Raw genomic sequence first — 17363 nt, 5'->3', positions numbered from 1 at the left:
ATGTATTTTTTGGTGGCCATTTGCCATTTTAAATGTTTGTTGGCAGACACGGAAGATTTCCCCAGTCCCCACTCTTGTTGAACAAATCATATTTCATATCACAGAGTCTAGATGAGTGATGGATGTATATGTTTGTATATATGGCTGTAATTACCAGCAAAACTGACAGAAACACAAGCACATACAATCATTCCAAACCTTTAATCTGTAAATGTGTTTACAGTAACATTGCAAGTCAGAGATATCATTTTGATACCAAAGCTGATGCACAGGGCTGTAAACAAGCCTCCTGGGACCGTGTGCAAAACAAAACCAGATGTTCCGAAAACAATCCACAAAAGAAACATTCTCTTTTAAAATTGTGACTGTGGGGGTTTCATCTCGTATGACACACAAATACAGAAAACAGCTTCAGTCACTGGCATCTCTGAATCATCATACCATCTCTGGCTCTCCGAGCACAGAACGAAATATTTAGAAGTCTTGTGGGTACAATGTGTATTCAACGAAAGAGCGTAGTATGAAGCATGAAACCAAGACCACATGTTCATGTTTCCAAAGGAAATACAAAGAGACCTTTACATCTAATCTGAATGTACCAAAAGTAAAAAATTATGTGCAGGATATGACGTTTTACAGCTGATAACGCCACTTTGGAAACGGGGTACTCATACAAAAATCCTCTATGGGCTAGCTCAAGTCCTTCATACATGAAGTGGCCGCAACTCTGAAGCACACATCTGTCATTGTTACTGAAGAGTTGCTCTCTCCTTATGCATAGAACCGTGTGCCTCATTATATAGTTAAGTCATGAATGATGAATAATAACAAAATGAGGCACTTTCATGAGATTCTGCTTGTCACTTTGCTCCTTCTGAACCAAGCTGAAGAGGACTGATCAAAGGCTCGAAAGCCAAGGTGCACGAGTGTTACTCTTTGTACTCCAGAAACTGTTGCAATCTTTTCCGGTGCTCCGCCGACATCTGTATAGCACTGAGGACATAAATAAATAAATAGTTAGTATGATGGGAACGGGGGAAATACTTAGAAATCATTTCATCAACTATACAGGAGACATTTTATAGAGGTGGGAGGCCGTACATTAAGTGTTCCCCAAAGGTGGTTGTTATCCTGTAGATGGCGGTCTTGAGGGTGGCTCTAAGAGCGAAGCGCAGCGTTTTGTACGTAGTGTCTCCCATGCTGTAGAATGACCTCACAGGCTTGCTGGAGGCATGGGGCAGCTTGAAGTGCCTGTCCACTGCCTGAAGACAAGAAATGTGACAGTTGCATCAATGGCTAATTCAGTTGAAATTCATGTCTTTAAAGTCTTTTACTGAACATCCTTACTAACGCCACTGGATCGACAAGATCTTATTTAGATTGGGTCAGTGTGTACCTTCATGTGAAACTAAAATTCCTCCATCAATTGCTACACTTGTAAATTTGTATTTATTTATTTGAATGTACCTTAAAGCCTAAAAGTAATGGCATACTACACCAGAATAGAAATGTGTTCGGTTCGGCTGGCTACAAACTACAATATGACATCATTCAAAGTTTCAGGTGGGCTGTTCGGTTTGGGAAGCCCCCCAGAAACGAACTGTTCAGGTGGACAATGCAGCAACCTTAGAGAGGAAGTAAAAAGTCTTTTAGCTTGAACACGACCCCTTCACATGTACCTTAAATGCATCTTTTCTCCCCTAGTCTCTCACTCAGATTATGTAGTATTAGTAAACTGTAAACACACCGAGGCAGGGACCAGAGACAGGTGCTGGTATACCGTATAATGAAGGGGGCCTATTATAAGTCACATAACTTGCAAACAAAAATTCATTCATAAGGGTTTACAGATGTGTCACAATAACATTGTAATCATCTGTCCTCTATGCAGCTGAATCTGGTCCATTAACTGAGGGAAATATCATGCACCTTGAATTGAATTGTTATAATAGTTTGTAAGATAATAAAAAAAAGAAAAAAGAAATAAATCCAGAAATGTTTTTTTTATATAATTTGGGGTAAATCATGTTTAATTACTCAAGCGTCATGAAGTTTTGATTATTCAACATGTTGATTGAAATCTCTTGGCAAACTTGAAGGGGCTCCACTCGGTTGTCAAGGTGACATGTAAATAAAGTTCATCCAGTTGGTCTCTGAGGGTTTAGTATGCTACACTAAAGTGTGATTTCATACCGTCAAGCGTACGGCAATACACTAAAGTGTGATTTCATTCTGTCAAGAGTACAGCAAGGAGTGGCGAAATCTGATAGTAGCAAAATAGATTTTATCACTCCAATTTCCCTTGCCACCTCCGCAAAGATTGTGTAATGATTTACTGTCATTGACCATTTCCAGTCACCACCAGCAATTTGAGAAAAAAAAAAAAAACTCTAGTTATCCAGATCAACATGTCAGAAACGAATCCTTTCTTCCCATTGTGTGCCCTTGCCCTATGAATAGTGTCCAAGAGTAACAGATAATACCTCCTGAAGGACCAACATGCTGCTGAGAATGCTGGGTAGCGTAGTCTGTACGACGCCGAACTGGTCTTCGGAGAAGGAGGCTGCTACTAGGTGAGACAGCCCTGGAAGATATTACAAAGTATGGTAGATCAAATCAAGTTAAACCTTTCATCATGACAATTTATACAGTATAAACTCACTTGATATTATTACATTCAAGTTACCTTCCAGTGCCCAGATGTGAGCTTGGCTGTCAGCAAAGAGAGCTTGACTGGAAGGTTCTGGGAGCTGTTGTGGAAGATCACCATTATTAGAATCATTCTACAGTTGTATGGGAACAAACCAGGTTAGCTGGCAGTGATCTATGGATTAGTTGAACGCAGACCTTGACTAGGATTAGTTGGAAGGAAGCAGAGGCAGGACAGATGGTCTTGGGTTAAGGTATACTTCCTCATGACCATTTTCGCTCAACAAAGAATATGTATTACATATGTAATACAGTATTTTCGTTGAGACACACTTACCGAAAAATAAAGTATAAATGAAGCCTTATAGAGTGAGGTGCTCGCTGTACATCATGCACTACTATATGATTTAGGAGGATGGACAAAGGATGCACAAAAGCTCTAGGGAGGAGGTCACAGACATCACCAGTTTAGTTTCTACAGAGAAGATATTAGGACATGGAAGAGATGGGGTTACCTTATCATAAGGGTGGTACAATGATCATTTTCAGGATTTGATAACCCGAGAACATCTTTGGGCAGAGGTGGGCAACCATGTATTTTTGTTCGACAGCTTTCCCAGATCCCAATGGTTAATTGAGTGATTGCACAGTTGGGGTCCAAGCAAGCACCCCAATGGAAACAAGACTGCAAGGACTTTTTTGTTGTGTTCCTTTTAGACAGGGTGTTTTGACTGTACTTGTGCTGTGCTACATTTTTTGTCTAATAAAATATTCAATGAAACAGCAATTAAACTAATGTGACCAATGAATCACACTAGGGCAGCGGTGCACTACATATTATACAAATGCTACAGTCAGCATATCAATTGTCCAGTTGTGCTACAAGTTTAGTTACCATAAAGCTAAGGAGATAACACAGATGCCATTAAACAAAATATATATTATTTATATGCAGAAGGGGAAGATAATTGTTTTTTTGCCATGTGAAATGGCGTCTCATCTGTAACAAGGTGAAGAAGGAAACTTGGACAAGACTTTCGGTTTTGGTTCTGACAAACCACAAATCATTCGACAGGACTTTTCCAGCCAACAGTCAACAGCGAAAGGTGAAGGATTTGAAATCCCAACTAGCAACACAGCGGTCTGTTTTGAGAAAGCCATTTGGTTAAATGAATAAGACCACTGCACTGCAGCCTCTGAGTACTATCGTGTGTCATGCTTATGCCAAAAATATGAAATCATGTCGGGATGGTGAGATGTTCAAGGTGTTACTTTAAGGGATTAGATTATATTTTAAAGAATAGTAGTGCAATATATATTTTCTATGGTGGCATATTGTTGAACTAATTTTGATAACTTTGATTTTAAAATTCAAGTCAGAATAATTATAATACAATTAATTTTAAATTATTTACTTATTCTTTATTACATTTATTTTTATAAAACTTATAAAACTATAGACTCATTCCATGTTTGTATTATTCAAATTCAAAAGCCGTTAATAAGACATAAAAGCAATGGTGGTTTTCACTCTCTGGCAGTGGATGATCTTGCCAGCATTGGAAAACTGCCAAAGTGATCTTGTGCCCGAAAAGGTTGCCCACTCCTGCCATTGGGTCCTATCGTATTCAAATAACTGCCAAGTGTTACATGACTCTTCTTAACTGGAGCTCTTAAAGGAATTAGCAGGGTTGATTGTCACGGTAGGATGGGTGGAAAACCAGTTTAATTAGTAATGCCTGTATGGCAGGGTTCCCCAATTAGTTTTCCCCAAGGGCCGAATCATGTCTAGGGTACCAAGCCGAGGGCCACAACATTGCAGGGGGTGACGGTGGCGTTCCTGCTACTCAAGTGACAGTTCAGATATCGTCGTTGTCTGGTGAAAATCTTGTATGTCGAAAACCGTTCGTTTTGCATTTATCATTTAAAAAATGATTTAAACTAGTGAAAACAGCCGATCTACAAGCACACAACGCCTCGCACCGCGAGGCGTTGTGTGCTTGTAGATCTGCTGTTTTCACTACTTTGGTGAGACGGCCTTGAATGATGAAGCAGGGCTTTACTTTGCGAAAGAACGTACAAATTTGGAGATACGAGGTTTCCACCTGACAACGACGATATACTAGTGTTGTTGCTGCTCTTATACCACCATTATTACTGGGGTCGGTGGGGGCCTGACAGTAGCCCCCTGCGGGCCGCAAATGGCCCGCGGGACGCCTATTGGGGAACCCTGCTGTATGGTGAGTAGGTCTGAAAAACGGGATTAGATTAGTAATGCTACAAGGATCAAGCAATAAACCAGCGTGAGCACTTCACCGAATTCACCAGTCTTAGAGAAAGACAGCATGCACATTCCACGCGAACCTACCTTGTGAAACAAATACATTATCAGCACCCGCTTTTCCAAGAAATGTTTAACCTGAATGAGACAATTAAATGTAGAAAAGAGACCATTTCATTTCTTTATATAAAATAAAACACAGGACAAAGAGTGTCATGTAACAGGTATAGTGCTTATACAGTAGGAACGTCATCTACCATGGGATTTTGATATAGTTGTTAATACCTGTTCTTGTCTGTTCTGGAGGAACTGAGCCAGGAGGCTGGGTTTGGAGGCTGCTGGTTTTGGGCTGGGTGCCGGGGCTGGGGTTGATGGGGGACTGCCATTGGACGGCGAATCTACTGTGAGTGAGAGAGAAAGATAGATTGAGTGTTGTGTGAGAGGAGACCCTTTTTTCCTCCCGGGTCTCAGTCTTCTGTGCTACGCTCCTTCTGTGACACAAGCAGAACTGCTTCTCCTCTAGTAATGATTCACAAGCCAGGAGGCCGGCCTGGTAGAAAATAGTGCTCGCTGCTGGCATTGGGGGGGTACATTTACGATTCTGTGCCTAGGCCGCTTGGGCGTTGGGTCAGCTCTAGTGGCCCTCACAATGCTCAAGCCCGCCAGACACGGCGCACCTCCAATGTTGTAACAGTTTTTTGCCTAACTAACTACTGCTGTAGTCTGTCCTCACCAAACGGGCCGATAAATAAAAAGTGCGACGAGAGGGATTAAATCCCGAGGCACAGGGATTGATGGGCTAATGTTTAACGTTGATGCCACAGTGCATTCTGGAGATGCAGTTCTGCGTGTGGCACAGAAGGGGGTGTCACCATTTTTAACTGAGACTAGGGAGGAAACATTGGTGCATGTGTGAGAGAGTCACAAGTGTGTGTGTGTGTGTGTGTGTGTGTGTGTGTGTGTGAGAGAGATGTGCACCAGTACACAGCATCCAATCTAATTATCCAATGTGCCGTTTGGGTATCTTCCAGAGTCGTCCTTATGTCTTATGTTTATTAGAATAATACATATTGCTTTATTGCCATTACTATAGCTGTAAAGTACATAGAGCTGCAACTATCAATTTTGTTTCATAGTAATTATTCTACATTACTTACTTAGTTCAATTAAATCGATTCATCTGATTAACTGTTGCAGACCTCATGGTCTGTTTCAAAATGTCCTGTAAGGCTACAACAGATAATTAAACTACTACAAATTAACTGATTAAATTATAAAAATAATCAATCTGGGGGTTGATTAAAAAATGTTCAACTCATTGACTGCCCGGCCCGAGTTTCCCGATTTGGGGCCGAAAAATATTAACACAATCATTATTTAGTTAACATCATTGACTGTCTTCAATCCTATCCAAGGGCTTCTGGAGAAACACAAACCATCGGCTATCGTCTGACGACGATTTAGCCTCCTGGGGGCAAGGGACAACGTTTCTGGGCTTCTGTTGTAGCCAGTCCAAATGTCCAAGCCAAGTCTTCCTCTTGGGAGAAACACAACCCATCGACTACTGGACTGGCTACAACAGAAGCCCAGAAACGTTGTCTCTTGCCCCCAAAGGCTAAATCGTCGTCAGACGATAGCCGATGGGTTGTGCTTCTCCAGAATAGGATGGAAGACAGTCAATGATGTTAACTAAATAATGATTGTGTTAATATGATAACACACTGTATGCAGACGGCACCTGTACTTAAAATTAAATCGACCCCCCGGATTGTAATGTTCTATAATGTAATCAGTTAATTTGACTAGTTTAATTATCTGTTGCAGCCTTATAGGACCGTTTGATGCTTAATATTGGAAGTACAAATAGTATGACCTTTAGTACAGGATTACACATAATGTAGAAATGGACTGCATGAACAGTAAAATATATATATATATATATATATATATATATATTTTTTTTTAATCTCACCTGTGGACTGGGACCAGAGTTTGGGGCCCCTCCTCATAATGTGTGGGCTCTGCACGGAGCCGTACCAAGGCGAGGAGGGTTCCAGTGGTCCGGCGAGGCGCCGCAGGGCTGGGGAGGCCAAAGGGCTGTCCACGTTTGGTGTGAAGGGAGAGCTCAGTGCCGGGCTGCACTGAGGCCCCATGGAGCGCATAAAGGCTGAGGCAGGGGCCCAGGTCCTGATCATGGCCCCAGGCCTGGGAGTCATCACCTCCTCTGTACCAGAGCTTACTAATAAGAATGAAATACAAATACACAATTAAATAGATTCAGGGTTTCCATTTGTCATTTCCAAATTCTATACTCCCCCCAGCCAACAATTTCTTCAATCATCTTCTTGTGGTTCCTTATTAACAATAATGTGATTTAAAATGTTTATTTAGTTTTAGTTTTGCTTGACCACAATGCTAGCTAGTTATGTAATTTAGATTAGACAGATGCTTGGTTTGATGTTTTACCTGGAATCCTAGTCACTTTAAAGCATTTAAATTGCTTTCTTTGCCTCTACTTATGTGACCATTTACCCTGTCTTTTGTATACATTTTACTGATCATGCACTTGTTAAGTCACTGCTAAATGCCTAATTATCTATATTAAAAGTGTAGAGGGGTCATAAGTACTTTGATGTTCTTTGCCACATTCTTTCTTTGCCGGGGCACCCGATTATGCTTATTGCAATGTATACATAACTAAATCATCTTCACATTGAACAGATAAGTCACGAGGCTGTTATGTAAGCACAGCATTGCCATAAATGAGAAAAGTCCCCCAAAAGTTCTATACATTTCTATGGCTGTCAATGAAGCCATATTTCTGTCACATAAATAAAAGATCTTCGACAAATTGTGAAAAGTGCCACGCTTTAAAAACACAGTCAATTCCATTAGAACAGGGCAGTTGGTTCATCATGTCTGTGTGTATTGTTAACAGTTCTACTGCCAGATTTATTATTTATTTATTGGGGCTGGTGGCAGCAAAAAGCAGCTTACCTTTGCGATGTTATAGAAAAAAATCTATTCATTATTTTTAAAAGGTTTTTTTTTTTGGACCTACTATATGTGTACTTTAGCCAAGCTGTCGGCAGAGGGCAGGCAGCCTAATGCAAAGAATAGATGTGAATTGGGCCGCTCCGCTTGCCGTCGTTCAGAGCATAGAAATGCATAATCTAGATCAGGTCCACAGAGAACATCCAGGAAGTGAATTGGACATCATTGATGTTTACGTGTGGTGGAGATTTGAAAGCAGCATTACAGGAGATGTTTTTACTGTACACAACCCTCATCAGCTTACAGTCATCAGACAAGGTAAAAGAACGAGCGTTCGTATTGGCAACGAGCTGGGTTGAAAATTGGGGCGAACGGGAACGTCCGAAGCGGTAAAAGAGTTAAGTATTATATACCAGAGCTGTTGGACTGTGCGGAGGTCTTGTCGCTGCCAGTAGACTGGGTCTTGGCCCTGCCATTCGTGGCTACAGTGTCATGGTGGGCAACAAGCCTCTGAGTCAGGTCAGCTAGCAGAGACAGACACTCCTTACTGACGGCGTTCCAGTTATGAGGGTGGCCACCTAGGAAAGACAAGACTAATGTTATTCTCACATTCAGGAACAGAAAATACACGTCTATTTCTGCCCTGGTGCCAAATGGATGTCAGGATTGTTATGTCACAGTATGACATACTGTAGGAAAGGGTTTTACTTGCACTTAAGTGCATTTACAATTAAACCAGATGTACTGTAGGCCTGTGATTTGTTGTTCAATCCCATGAGGGCTGAACACTTAAGTGTTCATATGAGTGCATGGCACTAAAATAAAATATCAAATGTTAATACTAGTAGTTGAGCATGGACATCTGCTCTGTGTTAGGCAGCAAAGTAGCAACAAACCTGGCTGACTAAGACTGAAGACCTCAAGACGTCGCAAAGGACAGTGCTGGGACAGTAATGCCAAGTCCTGCAGAGCTAAAAACTGACATAGGAGGGGAGACCTGTAATTATCTGCATTTCAAAGCTTCGTCGGTCAACACAAAAATGGATAACTGATACTATTATTCGTATTTTAAATGTGTTGATTTACCTTCAAAATCATTGGCTGCTTGCCAGTGAGAACTTTTGCAAGACAATGATTATCATCCTCAGTAAAAGCCGATTGCACTGGAAAACTCAACACCTGGAAAAAAATACAATATATTATAAAATATTTTAAAGTATGAACACAATTTTAGGGAATGAACTACGGTACCATCAAATTAATATAATACCTGTAAAAGCCATGCTATAACACAAATGACATGATGCAGTACACACAAGTAGACTCTGGGAGTTACAATACTGCCCCCTGGTGTTGTAAAAAAGAAAGCAGTAGACAAACTTTTGCATACCTCTGTGACAAAGATTCTGAAGAGCAGCACAGTGATGTACCACTGCAGCAGCAGGAAGGTACCACAGATCCATAGGTGGTAGAGCAGAGAGATGTCCAGCAGCCCAGCTATGGTGTCCAGAGGATGGAGGGAGCTACACACAAGCAAATGCATCAATATTTCTACTTGATTGACCAATTCAACCCCAAAAGTGTAACCTAATGCAGTGGTTCTCAACCTGTGGGTCGGGACCCCCAGGGGGGGTCCCCACATTATTTTTGGGGGTCCCCAGATGATTAACTTAATGTGCAATATTGTTTTCTTGCTCAACAGTAAACCAATCTACATAAAGTTGTATAGAGGGTATCTGCACATTTCTAAAGTGACAATTTAAGGACTTTTTAATACCTCTAAAAAGACAAATTAAACATTGGCCAAATTGTCAAAATATTAAAGGCTGAAATTGTGAAAATAGCAGAGGCGTTGTGAGCATGTAGATCTGCTATTTTCACAATAGATGCCTCAACTCTTAGTGCTCTTCAGGGCCTGAAAACCACTGGCCTAATGAACAGTCCCACCACGTTTCATGAAAATCCACCAACTGTTCTCAACTTTGTTATTTTGCTCACACACACACACACACACACACACACACACACACACACACACACACACACACACACACACACACACACACACACACACACACACACACACACACACACACACACACACAAGGATCTCGTTTTAGTAGACCTTGTACCAGTGAACTGTACCGTCATGAAACTGTACCTTTTTCTATGCAAACTTCTAATACACAATTCAATCAATCAAATACACACACAACCAAAAACAGAGGATCGATTACAATACCCTGCCACTCTGGAAGGTACTATGCAGTGATTATAATTTATTCAATCATAAATAATTCATACTAACCTGTCTAACTGAAGATTCAGTGTTTTACAGACCCATGTTCTTGGAACATATCCTGGGAGTAAGGGAGACATCAAGCTTAGAAAACACATCATGCACACACTGACCCAGACATGGCATCTCAGAACGTGCACAGATAGATCTTGGAATGATACAACAAACAATTACCTAGGAAGTAATACACGGCAAGGTAGTTCCTGACAAAATAAAAGCTCTGGATGGCACTGCATTTCACCACCAAAGGCAACATTCCCTTGAAGCGAAGGAACTTGTATTGCTAAAAGGAAACAGGAGATGGCATTGGCATTGACCTTTATCCTCAAAGCTGCCGTGCAAACTTAAAAAGTTAAAAAGTTAATATCTGTAAAGTTACATTTTCCAAGGAAAAAAAAGTTTTTTGAAGATATTGAGTGCAACATAGCATACCTGAACAGTGTGGAAGGCTACATAGTTCATGTTGTGGATCACTCCCAGTAGGCTGTGACTGAGGCCACTAAAGGCTCCTGCTAGCAGCAGCACAAGGAGGTGCTCGTTCAGATATAACTGAGTAGTAGCAGCACTGTATTAAAAGAAAAAGTGCCACTGTTAAAACTACTGATGGACATCAGGCTTCCAAAAAGGCAGAAACATACGTTTGTGAACACTATCCGAGTACATCATGAACTGCTGCATACCTATCACATTGTGTGCATGGGTAGCCAAGTGTCCGATATCTTCCTCCAATGGCTACAGAACAGCACCAGGCCACTATCATTCCCATGACGCCATGCACCAGGCAATGGATGATCTGTCGGGGATGGAGTAGCTGACCCAACAGCTCAATTTTTGAACAGGCAATAGATGGGACGACTATGAGGGGACAAAAATGGCACAACAGTCATTAGCGCTGCTTGATTATGGCAAAGTAATTTTGATTATGATCATGATTGTTTTGGTCAATGATCGCTTATTTTATCAGTACACATTTACTCATTGACTTAGGAAATGTCAAACATTTATTGAACCTTTTTGTTTTTAAGATTTGTTTTGGGGCTTTCTGTTTTATGATAGACAGTAGACCAACAGAAAATGGGAGTGACACGCAGCAAAAGTCTTCGGGAACGGGACTCGAACCCACGACATGCTGTCAGGCATTAGCGCCTATGTGGTATGTGCCTGGACCCCGCTCCCCCCCCCCCACCCCTTTTTAATAAATGTTGGTAGACAGCCATGGTGCAACTACTATATGGTGGTCAGATAGGTGTATTAAATTGGTCAAGGTCAGCACCAACTCAAGGAGTCCGAGTGTAATAAATGAAAGGCTGCAATAAATGTTGCACAATATTTGTAGTTCCTCGTCAGACTCCTTGAGTTGCATTGGTTTTACCTTTCTTGTAGACCAAAGGCTCTCTTTCCCTTATCTTGGCTCAAGCTGAAAACATGCCACAGCCTAGTCTCACAGTAGCCAGACAAATTACAATCAGATAACGATCTAACCACACTGGAATTGATGACAAATCACACCTCACATGGTCCATTAGCGCCTATTGTGCCATTAGTGGTAGTCCCAATCACCCGGTTCAACGTATGCCTTGGGAAGGCAGGGACAGGGGCAAAATCAATGGCATTTGCCCAAGTTACTGAGCAATTCTGAAGAGGTGGGTTTTGAGGGCAGTTTTGAAGGATGATCCCACTGACATCCTACTGACATTGGACAAGTCAACTTGGTGTTTTCTGGCCTTAACTGACAATGGCCTTGGGCTTTTAGGGTGAACGTGCACAACTGTAAAGGGCTATAATGGAGTTATAAGACATGACATAAGGACTGCATCAATGCAAAACATAATGGAGCACAATAAAAAGATAATTTAAAATAAAATGTGATTAATTGAGCAGCCTAGTTAATACAGGCTAACAAATTAAGAATTACAACAATCTATTCAAACATATCCAATACACCGCATCATCTCTATTGACTTTTGTGTGTATGAGTCAAATGGACCTACAACAAATCTTAAATCCCCCACTTCGGTTTGTTGGGTTTCCAAGCTGCTCACTCACCTGTGTAATATTCCAGATTCAAGAACCCAATGACCAAGATCACTGCGAACAACAGGATGAAGGAAAAGACTGCGCTAGTACTTGTTAAGATGTCCAGGCAATCTGAAAAATAAAAGGAAAAGAATTCTACCGTAAGTTTTTACACTACATGATATGTACCACAGTGGTTCTCAAAGTGGGGTCCAAGGACCACTAGGGGTCCTTGGGGGGTCCAGCAGAGTGTACAATTTTGGTTTACATTTGTACAGCCCGAGTTAATTTAACAATGAGGAAAGAGGATTTTACACTATTGTTTGGCATCCCATGGGGTCCGTGGTCTAATGCAAGTCAAACTGGGGGTCCTTCAAATTAAAAAGGTTGAGAGTCCAATATCTTGTAACACCAACTCTGATGTCATTTGTAACGTTACCTGTAGATTATGTCATAACTATTAACTATAACTACTATTTATATGAGTTAAAAAAGGATCTCAATCTCAAACAAGCCATAGGCTTTCTTCCATGTATCCTTTTAGTTGAACTTGTAATAGTGAACTGTACTGTCATGAAACTGTACCTTTTCCTATGCAAACCTCTAAAAAAAGACTTCAATCAATCAAATGCTTATACTATCTTTTATGTTCTGCATGACAGGATGATTGCATAGGGTGTATTACATTTGTATACATTCATCATTAATAATTGATGGTGTCTTTACAGGACGATTGTATAAGCTGTATACGTTTGTATACAGTACTTTACATTAATAATTGATGGTGTCTTTATTGTGATGTTACTGTTCTTATGAATGTATCTTACTGTATTTCTTTCTAATAGCCTGTATCTGTAACTTAAAAGCATATGGCATATGCATATGAATTTCCCCTGTGGGATCAATAAGGATATCCATAACATGAATACAAGAACACTCTCCCCAAAACACACTTGCCTCCTGTCAAATCTGGCAACCTCAGATTGCTCAAGTGGCTCGCCTCTCGTGGCCACATCAGAGTCAAACAGTGCAACTCTGTAGTTAATATTTTTTGCTACTACTAGTACTTCCTAATAAGTTTATATTAGGGGCTGTAGTCTGACTCTGTTCTCATCAAGCGGGCTTAATGATCTGCCTCGCTGGGGGCGATCATTCTTTGCCAAGTGGGGTGGGGGACTGCCCCATGATTCGAACTCCAGTTGGTCCGAACAGGTTAAAATTCACCAGGTTAGCATTCACCAGCGTCGGCAGGTTAGCTACTCACCAGGTTATCATTCACCAGCGTTAGTTTTACTGAGGTTAGGGTTAAGGTTAGATTTAGGTGGTCGGATGAAAGGGAGTTCGAACCAAGGACATGTTACCGTGGGGTGACTGGTCCCACACTGGTGGCCCGCTATGGGCAAGCATTCCGTGCAAAGCAGGGCGAGTGGTCCGCCACTGGGGGTGAGTGTGTTTGGGGCAAGTGTTCAACTTCAGTTACTATCTAACCACCATTGTGAACTTTAAAGTCAAAGAGCCAGCTGACCTGATATCCACTGAATGGGGTGGAGCAGACTCAACCTGCTGATCACTATGAACAGAGCTGTGGTTGGAGGCATCAACGAGACAGCCCAGGCGATGCTGGCCGCAGCTCTCCATGTGATCACCTAAATAAAAGAGTCAAACATAAAGATCAGCATCAGCAGATCATCTAAACAAAACATTCAATAATCAAACTAGCTGACCAACATCTATTATGATATGATGGCTCCACACCATGGCTGCGATGAGGTCATATTTTGAAAATACACTGATCAGTCTACAAAAATTAATGTAAAAACTGTTGTTTTCCTGAGGAATACAGGAAAAGTGGGTGCCTAAACATTGTGGGTACGTTTGGCTATTTTTCCCCAAAACGTAAAATTGCAATACTTTGCAAAATGGTCTGAAGTTATATAATTACTAAACATGCTTGAAGATTTGAAATCTAATACCCAATATTTCTAAAGTTGCTACACAATTTGCTGGCTAATCCAGCCTTGGACAAAGACTGTCATAGGCAGAGATTTCAGATTTCCTTTATCAAGTCTGACATTTGCAACTCGACAAAATAAATATGACAGTCTTTGTCAGAGGCTGCTAGCCAGTCATTATGGGCATAAAGCCATAAACAAGAAGTTGAGGGTACCAGCCAGTCATTATGGGCATAAAGCCATAAACAAGAAGTTGAGAGGTACATGTTCCTGTGTTTATGAAAGTGGATTTAGTTTCGATAATGAAGATACCAATACCATACATGTTTAATCAAATCATGTAACATTTTGACCAAATTCTTTATTATTATCATATTATTTACATTTTAGCCAATTTACCATAGAGGTGGCAAGAATGTTTAGGTGCCCAGTGTGCTGCTTGCGTTAGGTGCGTAAATAAGAGCAGGAAGCTAACGATAGCGCGCTAGCTAATGAGAGCTTTAGGTTTTATGGTTGTTAAAATACTTACGTTCCGTAACCAACCACTCTGCTCTGGTGACATGTTGGTGAGATAGATGGAAGGAGAGCCAATAATGAAGCATAAAAACAATGTTGGCTCTCCGCTTTCAAAGTTACAGACTGGTCATCATCATGTTGAACTTGGAAGGATGCTGCATATCGCGCGCCCACATGCATTCAAAGGACCTCTACAGGCTGTCCCGCTCACTGCCTGTTGGCAATATTCACCAGTTGCTATGGTTGCTTGCTTCCAATCTGACACCTGTCATATGACGTAGTAGTAGACTGGTGGAAAAAGACAGTAGCCTACTCACATGTTTTACTTGAGTAAAAGTATCAATACTGCAATGTAGAAATACTCTTATATTCAGAATTTACTTGAGTGAAAGTACAAAAGTAGCCTATTTGGTATCAAAATGTATCTAAAATACCAAAAGCAAAAGTAAAGGTAGCCTACTCAATATGCAGAATGTCCCATTTCAAGTTTTCAAATGACATGTATAAACATCTTTTGAATATATCAGATCTACAAACTCACAATGCGTCACTTCAGCCCCGTATACAGGGCTGAAGTGGTTAATGTGTGCTTTGTAATAATAATCAAAATCTATAAGTAACTAGTAACTAAGGTTTTCAAATAAATGTAGTGGAGTAAAAGTACAACATTTGGATCTGAGAAGTAGTGGAGAGTAGAAGTAAAAGTATTGGAAATTAAAGTAAAGTACAAATACCTAGAAATTGTAATTAAGTCCAGTACTTAAGTAAATGTAGTTACTTACACCACTGGCTTTCAAGTATAAATCATCAAGGGCTATGTGTATATGGATATTAAATACATTATTCAGATCATACAGTAGGCTACTTAACATATATACAGTACCGGTAATAGCACACAAAGTTGAACAAACTAAGCAACATAAAATGGAAAACAGGCTGCTCAACCTCAAAGTGAGAAAGCAATTTTTATTTACAGGTACACAAAATATATGAAAGACATTTGTACCAAATGTTTCACTCTCCACTGGTATGGTATCATCACACAATACTAAAACCTCAGCCTTTTGTTCCCTCTACCACCCTCTGACCTTATGATCTAACCGACCTTAACCCCAGTCCAGGACAAACATATTCCTGGTCAAATTTTACTCAACTACATGATACTTGTGGTTAAAGGACAACTTTGTTTTTTTACAACAAGGATTCATATTTTAGATTGTAATTAGAGAAAAGAAAAAGTGAGTGTTAAAATGTTTTCATTTGCTTCGTTCCATTGTTTTATCGCGTTTAACGTGCTAAAATGTGGGGCATGCGTACGCAAGGGGGCATGCGTACAAGTGGCTAAATATGTATTTTAAGACACAATAAGCCAGCAGTTTCTTTATTGCTATTTACAGTAACACTTCTAGCCACTATAAGTCACATCCAACCATGAAAGGTTGCGTTGCAATTTGGGAATGGGCTTATTCTGTGTAAAATGACATATTTAGCCACTTGTACGCATGCCCCCAACCACTGAAATAAGAATCTCTAAAACAATAGAAAGAAGTAAATGAAATAATTTTAACACTCATCTTTTATATTATTTAATTACAATTAAAATATGAACCCTTGTTGTAAAAAACTAAAGTTGTCCTTTAAGTATAGGCTATGTTTTACAAAATAAAATAAAAATGTCAATAGTGAAAACAGCAGATCTCCAAGCTCACAAGTCACAACCTGTCAACGTGGCGAGCTTGTTGAACTTCCATCTTCACTGTATTTGAATTAGGGCTTGGTGCTTAATTCAGAATGTAGGCTACTTCCCCCTTCCTAGAAATGTAGGGGAGTCAAAAGTACAATATGTGTCTTGTCATTAATAAAGTACAGACGCTCCAATAATGTACTTAATTACAGTATTCAAGTAAATAATTTGCTACTGTCCACCACAACCCCTCCCCAACACCTGGCTGACGGAGGCATACTGTAGGTCTGATGATTCATAGGGCTGACCTCACTAGGATGCGACAGCAGCTAAAACAATGGCATTCTGAGAGTCATTCAGTCATCAAATTAATTTGTACATCATCAGATTTCTCAACAAAGCCTGTCCTACATTACAAAACATTTCACTTACACTACATCACCTGAGTTTCTTTCTTTCTTTTTTTTTAGATATATCCACATATAGTCATTAGGCAACCTGAAGCTCACGGAAAGAGCATTCATTTTCTTGCATTTGATAGAGACAGAGCATGTTAATCAACATCAGTATAAAAATATAAGATGTAAACATGCCGGAGTTTTAGCAAGAATGCTAATTTACATCCGTAGCCAGCCAGGTAATAAAAACAAAACATTGTGTCAATATATAAATACAAATATACAAGTAGAAAAAATGCATTAGGGTCAGGTGAATTTACCTATAAAATTGGATATGAATGGTAAAATAATTACAAAATTGTAGGACAAAACTGAACAAAAACAATGTAAAAACGTGACCTACAATAAAACAGATATATTGTAATTATTCAAATTATCGCTCCTCGTTTTTCAAAGTCTTCATTTTGAATCATTTACATCCATCTCAGCCAGACTGTGTTTCTGTGGTTCTTTTTCAAAGAGGCAGTAAGACGAATATAAATCAGGTTGTCAAGGACTCTAAGTCAATGTGCCG

At 40.2% G+C, this 17363-nt stretch overlaps 1 protein-coding gene across 1 annotated transcript; it reads right to left on the bottom strand.

The window, feature by feature from the left end:
* Positions 1 to 212: 212 nt before the first annotated feature.
* ndc1 (NDC1 transmembrane nucleoporin) lies at positions 213 to 14852 on the bottom strand. The gene is made up of 18 exons (XM_080725410.1): positions 14721 to 14852; positions 13765 to 13885; positions 12270 to 12371; positions 10904 to 11078; positions 10656 to 10788; positions 10398 to 10506; positions 10233 to 10284; positions 9315 to 9447; positions 9011 to 9103; positions 8821 to 8902; positions 8338 to 8502; positions 6903 to 7169; positions 5216 to 5331; positions 5018 to 5068; positions 2687 to 2750; positions 2484 to 2584; positions 1102 to 1262; positions 213 to 993 (listed from the first exon to the last, which is right to left on the bottom strand). The coding sequence occupies exons 1-18, from the start codon at positions 14751 to 14753 to the stop codon at positions 930 to 932; spliced, it is 2022 nt and encodes a 673-aa protein (XP_080581536.1). The 5' UTR covers positions 14754 to 14852; the 3' UTR covers positions 213 to 929.
* Positions 14853 to 17363: the final 2511 nt, after the last annotated feature.

The sequence above is a fragment of the Nannobrachium achirus genome, assembly GCF_963921795.1.
Source record: "Nannobrachium achirus genome assembly, chromosome: 5".
NCBI lineage: Eukaryota > Metazoa > Chordata > Actinopteri > Myctophiformes > Myctophidae > Nannobrachium > Nannobrachium achirus.
The sequence above is the reverse complement of the archived record's forward strand: the minus strand, read 5'-3'. Positions and strand labels throughout refer to the sequence as shown.

Excerpts from the sequence above, each read along its gene's own strand:
- ndc1 (XM_080725410.1), bottom strand. The coding sequence starts at position 14,753 with ATGTCACCAGAGCAGAGTGGTTGGTTACGGAAC. Across the intron at positions 10,507-10,655 it reads TAGCCTTCCACACTGTTCAG|CAATACAAGTTCCTTCGCTT; the intron begins GTATGCTATGTT and ends GTTTCCTTTTAG. Across the intron at positions 5,069-5,215 it reads TCCAGAACAGACAAGAACAG|GTTAAACATTTCTTGGAAAA; the intron begins GTATTAACAACT and ends TGTCTCATTCAG.